General features: G+C 58.9%; 1 protein-coding gene across 1 annotated transcript in view; it reads right to left on the bottom strand.

Annotated features, from left to right (window-relative positions):
- Window positions 1–3,521: 3,521 nt before the first annotated feature.
- Window positions 3,522–10,423, bottom strand: part of WDR86 (WD repeat domain 86) — a 25,032-nt gene continuing 18,130 nt past the window's right edge. Inside the window, exons 4-6 of the mRNA XM_012662147.1 lie at window positions 6,513–6,648; window positions 3,769–3,872; window positions 3,522–3,683 (exon numbers count right to left, since the gene is read on the bottom strand). Of these exons, the coding sequence (XP_012517601.1) occupies window positions 3,522–3,683; window positions 3,769–3,872; window positions 6,513–6,648 (402 nt within the window). The remainder of the gene's footprint in view (window positions 3,684–3,768; window positions 3,873–6,512; window positions 6,649–10,423) is intronic.

Below are 10,423 nucleotides of genomic sequence, written 5' to 3'. Positions count from 1 at the left end.
GCAGCCGCACCACTTGGTGGCAGGCGCCCTCAGCCCGGAACATCAGCGTTTTATGCTCCTCGTTCAGTACAAGGTGCACTGGAAATTCAGAGTTGAAAATCAGACTTTATATGTATTCAGAATTCCTCATTATGAAAAGTATTTTATTAAATGGGAAAGTTTTAAATGCTAACCAAAGCAACTTATTTTTAATATTTTTAGACTTTGCTGTCATATTGAACTCACTGCTAGCTAAGAGACCTCTCAGATTTAGATATATTTTCCTCAGGTTTTTCGTGGGGTTTTTTGTTGTATCTGTATGACGAGCCTATTTCTGAAGACACGTAGCCTTTTACTGACGCGTATAACCACTCTCATTGCGCCACGCATTCCTCTATAGACGTAGTAATGGAAAACCTTCCACCCAGGACTGGCGGCAGCAGCCAGGTGCTGAGTGGATCAAGTGCCAGATGTGTTCTGAGACTTCCTCCCTTCTAGCAGTTGCTGGAAGCTCCTGACTGACAGCAGGGTGGGCCGTGTGTTGCTTTCAGGGGGCTGGCTGAAATGCTCCAATTTTTTCATAAAGTATGGACAGTCTGGTTTGGACCAGCAGGAATACTGTCATTCTTTTAAAGTGGATGATATCGATGGAAATAAAAGGTGGAAAATATATTCAACAGTTGTCAGCCTTGACTTTGCAGCGAGTTACTCGGATTCCTCAATTGTTTTAAGTATTGAAAACGTCTGGGTCACCCAGAGCTTCATTTCAATTCCAAGGTGTTCGTCCCGTTGAGTTTTGCGAGGAGGTGGAATGAGCACCCTCGAGCGGTGGTGTCTGCCACAGACAGGCCCGCGTGGAAGGCGGGGCTCGGTGGCTCTCGGAAGGAGCATGCCTCAGCAAGACGGGGGTGGAAACGCACCTGTCAGCGTGGCCTCGGACGTGGCCAGCGAACCAAGGTAACGGGAGTCTCTCGGCCTCGTGAGATGATGTCAGGCTCAGATTTGGGGCCTGAATTGAAGCTCCTGGCTAACAAGCCACCGTCCTGGGCTTGGTTCTGGGCATGGCTTTTGTTGTCCCAACTGTTTTTTGATGATCATGGAGAAGGCTAGGGCCGCACAGCCACGCTGGCAGGCCCCTGTTCTCGTCCAGTGGCGGAGGCGGGCAGTTCTGGGTATACAGTATACGTCCACGCGTGGCTGTCGTCTCCAGGAGTGGAGACCTAGGCCCTGGGCCGGCTGTGCCCAACTGGTCGTGTGAAACAGGGAAGGAGGGTGCTGGGGCCAGAGGGGCAGAGGCCATCACAAAGGACAGGCGTCTTGGGAGGGTTCTCCTTAGGATCATAGGACAAAGGAGAACATTTTGGACCTGGGACAAAAGAGGCAGCATTGAGTGGGGTTAGGACATGTTCACAAGGCCTCAGGGATGGTTCTGGACCCACCAGAGGTGGGGGGAGAGAAGAGGGTGGACGGTTGCTGAGTCCATCATGGCGCACCCTGGAAGGCAGGCGGGGGTTAGGTTTGATGCCATTGAGGACTGGAGGAGGGGTGCACATGGATGCAGGGAGGGCAGGCGAGGGCTGTGCAGGACGTAATCAGCTGTCCTTGATGCTGATCCCTTTGCTTGTTGAACTACTCTGGGCTCTGGTGACACTGCCCTGTCCCTGTTTTCTTCCCATAGGTCCTACAGATAGTTCCTATCCTCCGTCTCCTAGCCAGCTGAATAGATTTATCAAAGGCAGATGGTCTCTTCCTTTATAGCAAGGTGTTGGGGTGTGGCTGGACGGGGACCCAGGTTCGGGGGAGTACTGCACTTACCACGTCTCTCAGGCTGTTGGGCAAAGAAATAACAGACATCTCATCTCTATATCCTCAGCATCTAGCAAAGGTCTCTGTGCTGTCGAAATAAAAATTACTCAAATGTGTTACGCTATAGAAACACAAAAATGCAGCAGCCCACGTTTTAGGGTCTGCACCCAGCCGGATGTGTATTCTAGTCTGCCATGGCTGGACAAGACGGGGATGCGAGATGACACAGGAGCAAGAGTCTGAGGTGCAAATGTAGTATCACCTGTTGGCATCTGTGAGCATCTTCTGTGGGCAGAGGAGGCTCTGAGAACGGAATATCCCAAAAGGCCCAGGACTCGCTCCTCCAGGAGTGCTCACAGGCGGTACTCAAGGTCGTTTTCTCTGCCTGCACTTCCTGGAGAGTCACTGGGGTGTCGGGAAGCCCCTTTTGGGTGGGCATGCCCCTCCTGCCACACAGCAGGACCTGGCCCCCCCACAGGTCCACGTGTGCTTAAGTCCCACCCAAAGAACAGCGCGTGGGTTCTCGGGCAGCGATTCTTCTTGCTCACCAACAAGCCTGTTTTCCTGGGGGGCTGCTTGGAGGTTTGGCCTAGAGCACGATCACAAACGTGCACGTCCCTCCTACTGCCCAGGGTGCATCAGCCGGAGGGGTAGATCCGCCCGTTAGGCCTGGGCGCCCCAGAGAGTAGGCGAGCCCTGCCGGGCAGCAGCCATTGCGGAAGAAACACCTATAGTGATGACAAAGCTCACCCTTCTCTACCCCAGGGGCTGCTTCTGCACCGGAGCTGCTCTTTTGAGGCCAGATGCCGAGCTCTCAACGGCAGACAGCGGCATCTGGGGCTTCTCTTCCTGCACCAGGGGCCAGCCAGGGCCTGGCACAGGACATCCTGGATGCAGAAAGCAGCAACCACGGGCGTCAGTGTCCCCTTCAGGTGCTGCCAGGGGCGCTGAGGGAGCCTCCGCAGGATCTCTCTGCAGACGGAGCCCTGCTCCCCACTAGGGTGCTTGGTGGCTCCAACGTATGTCCTGCGTCTCCACACGCTGGCACAGTGCTGGCTCCTGCGCATGAGGCTAGGGGGTGCTGCTACTCCAGACCCTGAAGAAGAGGCCTGCTCCAAGGCAGGGGTCCCCGCTGTCACCTGGACAGGCTAAAGAGCCAGGTCCTTGTTCCCCAGGGCCACCCCCCCACCACAGGAGTGACATTGGTGGCAGCCCCGCATCTCGCCCACAGAAGAGGTGGCAGAGAGAGGCAGCCAGCTGCCCAGGTTCCTGGGCCCCTAGCTCTGAAGGCTGAGACAGTTTGCAAAACAAAACAGGACATACTCAGCACTTTGAAGGATGTGTATTTCAGTTCTTCACGAAGGTCCTCATGACAGATGATTTGCCAAAATAATCAGGCTCAGTGGCTTTTGTAAAAAGTCCTCATTCGTTCTCAGCAGGAAAAGCTCAACCTATGGGGCTTGGGGAGCTTGGGCTGTCAGCCCTGAGACCCTGAGAGTGGGGGAGTCCCAGGATCAAGGGGAGGGGGACAAGGCCTGTAGCCTCAGCAGAGGGTGGGGCAGACGAGGAGGCTACAGGCTTGAGAGGGGTGGAGAAGGTGGAAGGGGTGGAGAACACTCAGGAGAGGGCTTTGGAAAGTCTCCGAATGCCAAGGGAGAAAGCAAGCCCAGGCCGCCGGGCGCAGACAGGGTGGCCGCTGTCACTGTGCTCCGTCTGTGGAGGGCGGCGGGCCGCGGTCAGGCCGGCGGCAGGGGCGCGGCGGCGCAGCCCACCTTGTTGCTGAAGAGGCGCGGGAGGCTGCGCTTGGGCGGCGCGGGGCGCGGGCCCGAGAGCCCGCGCACGTCCCACAGGCGCAGCGCGCCGTCGTGCGAGGCGGTGTAGAGCACCTGGCCGTGCACCTGCGGGCGGGCGGCCGCTCAGCCTGCGCCCCGCCCCGCCGGACGCCTCCTGGGGGCGACGGGGCTGCCCCCGGCCCGCGCCTACCTGCAGGCAGTTGATGACGAAGGCATGGCCCCGGAACACCCTCTGCAGCTGTCCCGACTGCGCGTCGAAGGCGCGGGCGCAGGCGTCCCCGCTGCCCGTGAACACTGTGAACACACAGGGGCATGCTGCGCCCTCCCGGCCCGCCCCCGCCTTCTCCCGGGAGGCAGGGACCGCGCGGGAAGGGCGGTGCAGCCTAACGTCCAGGACTGGGGTTCCTCATCCCCCTGCCTCACGGGGGTGTCCTAAGACCCGATGGCAAGTAGGCAGAAGTGTCCTGAAAGGAGCCAGGGTCACCTGTGTTACCTTGCCACATCCTGCGGGTTCAGAATAGCGAGGCTGGAGGGCCCCTCCTCGGTCTGCAGACAGCCCTGGTCGGCCTGTGGCCACCACGCCTTTCGTGGGCTTCGGGTCAGCCTGTGCCGTCCCTCCAGGTGGCCTGTCCCTCCTGGGTACCTCTTGGGCCCGGGTCCCCACTCTCATGCCCTGTTTGGTGAGGCTGCTTTTCTGCCTGGGGATAACTGGCCTGTCCTTGGAGCGCCTTCCCCTCCCCCCACCTCCTGAGCAGGCTCATCCTCCCCCTCCTGAGAGGGACTTGGCCCTGGAAACAAAAGCCAGGCCCTCTGGGGTGCACGAGAACATTCCCTGGGACTCCTAGCAGGACACGCCTCCACCCTGTCAGCCTTTTCCTCCAGGCTCCGCCTCTCCTGGGGCTTTTCCTACATCATAACCCTGTTTGCCAGCCTCAACCTGCAGCAGTCACCCGGGGGGCTTGTTAGGACAGATTGCTGGGCCCCGCCCCAGAGTCTCAGGTTTAGCAGGAAAGGCCCGAGGATTTGCGTTTCTAACTAGTTCCAGGAGCGCCACTGCTGCTGGTCAGGGGACCGTGCTAACGCGGACCTGAGGAACTCGCTTGTCTTAGGTGGGGCTCTCAGAAGCCCGACCCTGACAGGGGCATTTGATGCAAACAGTTCACACGCAGGCATTCCAGGAAGGGGAGGAGGAAACCCCTGGGCTCCGTTAATGAGCAGGTAACCGCTGTGGGCAGCTGGGTTCACTTGTGCCGGGGGCCCCAGGGAGAAGGTGCAGCCCACCTGGGGGACAGGGATGGGCTACTTACCAATTCCCACCAGCCATCAGTAAGGGAGCTCAGTGGGTGTCAAACCCTAACACTGCCTGGGGCAGTGACTGCCCCTCACAGGAGTACCTGCGGCTGAGCAGGGGCCCCACCCACCGGAGGCAGACACCAGACAGGGCCCTGGAACAGCAGCTGGGCCTCCTGGGGCGGGGGGAGGGTCAGGAGCACGGTCTGTCATCCTGTAGCCTTATTGGCAAAGACCAAAGACCAAGCTCCGCCCACAGGATTCTCTTCAGCTGCAGGTTCTGTGCTGGCTGCTGCCCAGGGGTGCCACTCTAGGTGGCTGCCGGGGGGAGCCTGAGGGCAGAATGTTCTTCATGCTCAATTAGAGGTCCCAGGTGTGGCAGAGCCCTAATCACACTTACAGGCTTGGCCAGGGGAAGAAAGAAAAAATAACGTTCCTGTGTTAGACACCCAAATCCCGAGGGCATGCCAGGCTCTATTCTCGGAACTCTGCATTCTACCTTCATCTAACACCTTCATCTGACACCTTCGCTGTGAATCTTCTGCCGCCCTGTCTCCTCCCTCCCAGGGCTAGGAGACACCCTCAGGCCCAGCTACCTGTGGGGCTGAAATACAAGGGGAAGGGGAGGGTGATAGCAAAGCACGAAGCTGGGGACTGTTCTGGGAGCCACAGTCCTGAGGAGTGTGGTGAGCTTGGGGGCTGTCTGGGGTGTAAGTGTGTCCAGCCAGTTGGACGGAGCCAGCAAGGCCCAGGTGTGTCACAATTTGAGACCAGTGGGACAGACAGCTCATTGCCTGCTCAACAAGCCACTCTGCCCTTCTCTCTTTCCAAGTAACCCTGACTCAATCTTGGCAGCAGTGTCCTCAGATAAAAGACTTTGATTCAGTCTGTCTTGCAAACTGTGGTCAGAAAGGCACAAGCCTTTGAGGAAGGCTTCCAGGAAAGATCCTGAAGGGGCCAGCTCAGCTAGAAGATACGTTCTTTTGCCCTTCCCTCCTTTCCTTCCTGCCTAAAACATGACATGATGGCTGGAGCTGCAACAGCCGTCTTGAACCATAAGGCTCCCTTGAAGATGAAGGATACATGCTAAGGATAATGAAACAAAGTGACAGAAGGAATCTCAGTGCCTGATGACTTTGCAGAGCCACCTAGTCCTGCCTACACTGCCAGCCTCTGAAATCCTGCCTGAGAGAAAAATAAACTACTACTCTTAAACCACAGTTATCTGGATTTTTCTTATCTGTAGTCAAACCTAAGGCCAAGTGAAGCCAAGTCCTCAAGTCTGGCTGGATTAAGTGGGTGTCACTGTCTCACCTGGAAAATCAGAATGTGTCCTCGAGACATACTTTTGACCCTAGGACCTTCAAATATTCAGGTCTCCCCACATTCTCACAGGGTAAATGTTGGGGGGGCCCAAACCCTTATTTGGACCTTGGTTGCAGAAGAGCTGGAGGAACAGGTTCAAGGAGAAGGAACAGCTGCTGCCTTTGGGCGCTGCAATCCCGGATGGCAGCAGAGGCTCATTGAGGTAACGTCAGGCAGGAAGGAAAGGGAGAGAGGAAAAGCCAGGATTTGGTTGGAGGGAGGGGCAAGGCCTCTGAGTAGGCCAGAGCTGAGTGGACGGCGTGGGGACAGGTCACTTACAGGTGCCCTCGTGGTACTTGAGGGCGCTCACGCTGTGTCTGTGGGCCGCGAACGTGCACACGTGCTCCCCCGTGTCTGCCAGCCAGCACTTGGCGGTCCTGTCCGCACTGCCCGAGTAAACGAGCCGGTTCACGAGCTGGGAGGAGGGGCAAGGAAGGTTGGCCACTGCCAGGCACGGCTGACCTGCAGCAGGGTGGCTCGGGAGCCCCCAGACCCCTCTCTAGAGCAAAGTGCACGTGCAGGTCTCGGGGCCGAAATCGGGGGATGAGCCCAGAATGACCCTGCCCCAGGCCCCACCCCACCACTCACTCTGCAACCAAAAGCAGGCGGCTCCTCCCTTCCCCGCGGCCAGGGGGCAAGCAGGCCGCTGACAGACTGGCCACCAATCCTCACTTTGGCCTGGCCGAGTCCCTGGCTCTCTGTCCCCCTGCTGCTGAGCCCGTGGAGGACAACGCTGACAGCACCTTCCCTGAGGGGCTGTGAGGGTTACAGATACTACGCTAACAACCTCAACGGTTCAAGCCTACAGTCTGGTTGAGAAAAGGGCTCTGGGGGAAATGATCTCACACGGGCTTTTGCTTGCAGAAGGGCAGAGGGGAGAGGCTGGTCTGGGGCAAGGGTGTGAGGTAGGCTCCTGCCAGGACTGAGCTGACTGCCAGCGGCGTCACAGGGTCGCTGCTCCCCCCAACACAGGGCTGCCACCTGATAGGGAGGGAAGAGGACCCAGGGGATGGGCTTGCCCAGCCACTGAGGCTGCTCCTGCTCCGTCTCACAGGAGGTGAGGGAGGGGCCCCTGCCAAGACGGACAGCCCCAGGGAGGTGCAAAGACTGCTGAAGTATGACAGTTCTGTGACACCCCCACACCCAGCACCGCCCTGCAGCACCTCTGGCCGGCAGAGATGTGGACAAGGAGCCAGGGTGGGCAGGGCTCCTTGCTGCAGTGACCTGGCACAGCAGCACATGAGACAGCAGCAGGCTACAGGCCCACAGGGGCCACCAAGGACCACTGCTGGGGGCCCAGAACCAGGAACTGGGGGCAGATGAGGCACGCAGGGCCCTTTTCTTGCAGACAGCGCGCCCAGGGTCAGTTCACACTGGCCACCGATAGTCTGAACTCGTCCCTCCTAACCTGCCCATCACGGCCACACTCTGGGCCACTTTCCACATCCGTTCCCATGGCTGACTCAGTTTCCCCATACAGGTCCCTATTCAAATCCCAGCAGACAGGCCTCCAACCAGCCTGGCTCATCTTTCTACCCTGGCTACAGCCCAGGTTTAAGGAGTTAAGAGGCTTCAGGCCAGTCGCCATGGCCAGAGGGTGGTGGGATCCAGAGGCCACAGTGCGGCCTTCCTGGAAGCTGAGGCCGTGGGGTGTTTCCCAGGGACGGTCACCTACTGTGTCTCAGGCCCTGCCCTGAAGCCCTGTGAGGGCTATGGTTGGTCCCAGCCCACGTGGCCTCCCTGACTGGATGGTCCACTCCCCAAGGACAGGAATCAATGCAACCACCCACCTGTCCACATCAGCGCCAGCAGGATTCCAGAACATTCCTGCATGCACACCTCTGGCTGTGTGCTCCGCCCAGGGGCACGGTTCCTGCCATCAGCAGGAAAGTCAGAGAGGCTTCCAGAGCCTGTCCAGCACACAGCTGCTCCTCACGGCTTTCCGCAGCCCCTCTGCTCCCTGAGGGAGACCCCCCTCCACCACCAGCCTGGTGTACGGAGGCCTCGCGCAGCCAGCTTCTCTGGCCACAGCCACTGGTTTCCAATTCACACACCTGCTCCAAGCACACCTGTGTCCGCACTGTCCCCAGGTTTCTTACAAGTCCTCCCTGCCCAGAAAGTCCCACACCCCGATCCTCCCCCCTTCTTCATAGGCAAGTGCAGAGGGCTCCCAAGCCATCCCCCGAAACTCCCCTCACGCAGCCCCCAGTACGCTGCATCTGCGTCCTGGACGCCAGGCTGACCGCTGCGGGCCCAGTGTGTCCTGGCCATGCCCCCCGCACACCAGCTCCCAGAGCCTGCAGTGCCCAGGCCTGTGGCTCTTGGCGTCTGAAGGGGGGCGGGGGTGGGCAGAAGCCTTGAGATTGGGACCCCTGTGGGCTCCACACAGCTTGACCCCCACCAAAGAGGTTCGCTGGGCGTCCAGGGCTGTGAGGACAAAGGGAAGTCCCTCCTGTCCGCCGACAGCCCGTCCTGACGACATGGGGCCTGTCGCCACTGCGGTTAAAGCCGAGCAGGCGGTGCGCCTCCAGAACACAGACCCTGGGCCCCCGCGGGCCGGGGTGGCACCTGCGCCTCTCCCTTCACCCTGGCTGGCTCCTGACAGGACACCACAGGGAGGCCCGAGGTAGACGTGGGAGGCAGGACAGACCCTGGCAGGGACAGGCCAAAGGGCTAGGTCCTGAGGGGCTCCCCGCAGCTCTCAGAATCCCGGGTTTCGGCACCAAAGATGTCACAACCTGAGTTGCAGCATTTCTACCTGCGTCACGGCATGGAAGACGTCAGGGTGGGAGTGCACCCTCGGTTCCTGGCCGAAGAATGACCAGACACAGCAAAGTGTCACGTCCAGACTATCATCCCAGTCCTCTGCCTCCTTTCTTGGAGGAATCACCAGCAGGGCCAACACGACGGAGGAACCCAGGCCGCAGCGTCACAGAGCAGCTCTTTGCTGTAGAGCGAAACCGACTTCGTCCGAGAGCGGAGACTGACCCGCTCGCCCGCTTCTCGGATCGTTTCCTCTTATTAGCCCGGTCCGGAGGCGGGCTCTTGGAAGGTGTAGGATGTTATCAAACGAGCAACACGTGTCCTAAAAATTCCATCTGCCTGTATGAGCTCCCTGTAAGAAAGCCCACCTGGGGGGTGAACGGCAATGCAGATTCAAGCTAATGGCATATTAATCGCCCTCAAGTCACTCCAGGTCACTTTCTAAATCTTACTGCGCCCTGGCTGGGGAGTTCCTAGATTGGTAGCGCAGGCCCTCCCTCCCCAGGTGCAGCAGTTGCTGGAGATAGGATTGCGGGTGGGGCCGCACCAGAATGGAGTGCCCGCTCCATCCTCCTTCCCAGGTGGAGCAGTGGCTCCGCACAGCCCCAAAGCAGGGAACCCTGTCCCAAGAAGAGCCCAAGACTCTAACTACCTACCGAACACAACCACAGCCGCTCTGAGACTCTCCTTGGGATGCGATCCACCAGAGCTGCTGAGAGGTCCCTGGAGGCATGGGTCCCTGGGCCCCATGGCAGTCCAGGCAGCAATGCAGGGTCACAGCTCACCAGCTGCTTCCTGGCCTCGCGTGCACAGCCAGCCCTCGCACAGCCAGCCCTCGCACAGCCTGGTGCTCCTGGGCACAGCTTTCGGATATGGACAGTCCTGGCTGCAAATCCTGCCTACCCCTTAGCAGCTGTGAGGTGGTGGGCAAGTTATTAATGCTTATCTGCCCCAGCTTCCGTTGTTTCACGTGCAAAATGAGAAACGCCATCTCTCAGGAGGTGGCCTAGAGGGTGGATGTGTTGCCGCACGTGGCACTGAGCCCAGGGGCCGGCCTGAACACAGTGCTCTCATTATCCCTAAAATGCAGGCGAAATCTCTGCCCCCAGCTCCCTGGGGCTGGGCGAGGCGGGCTTTTGCAAGCAGAGAGAGAAGCCTGCAAAACTTTGCTGCTGCAATCGGCAGAGCCCTATCCGGGCCACTGCCCCCACCCGGCAGTGCCTTGCTTTCTCGCTCTGGCGGGACTTGAAATGCTTCATTTCGTTTGCTTTTCTGTCCTTTTCTCCCTTCCCTTCCTTTCCCTTTTCCCTCCCTCCCTTTCTTTCTTCCTTATTTTTTTTATTTTTTTTTTTCTTTAGAGACAGAGTAGTCCTGCTCTGTGTGTCGAGCCCCAGGGGCAGTCACTGCATGTCCCCACTTTTCAGAGC

This window comes from Propithecus coquereli, unplaced genomic scaffold, assembly GCF_000956105.1.
Source record: "Propithecus coquereli isolate 6110/MARCELLA unplaced genomic scaffold, Pcoq_1.0 Scaffold75, whole genome shotgun sequence".
Taxonomy (NCBI): Eukaryota; Metazoa; Chordata; class Mammalia; order Primates; family Indriidae; genus Propithecus; species Propithecus coquereli.
This window is presented reverse-complemented; position numbering and strand designations above follow the sequence as displayed.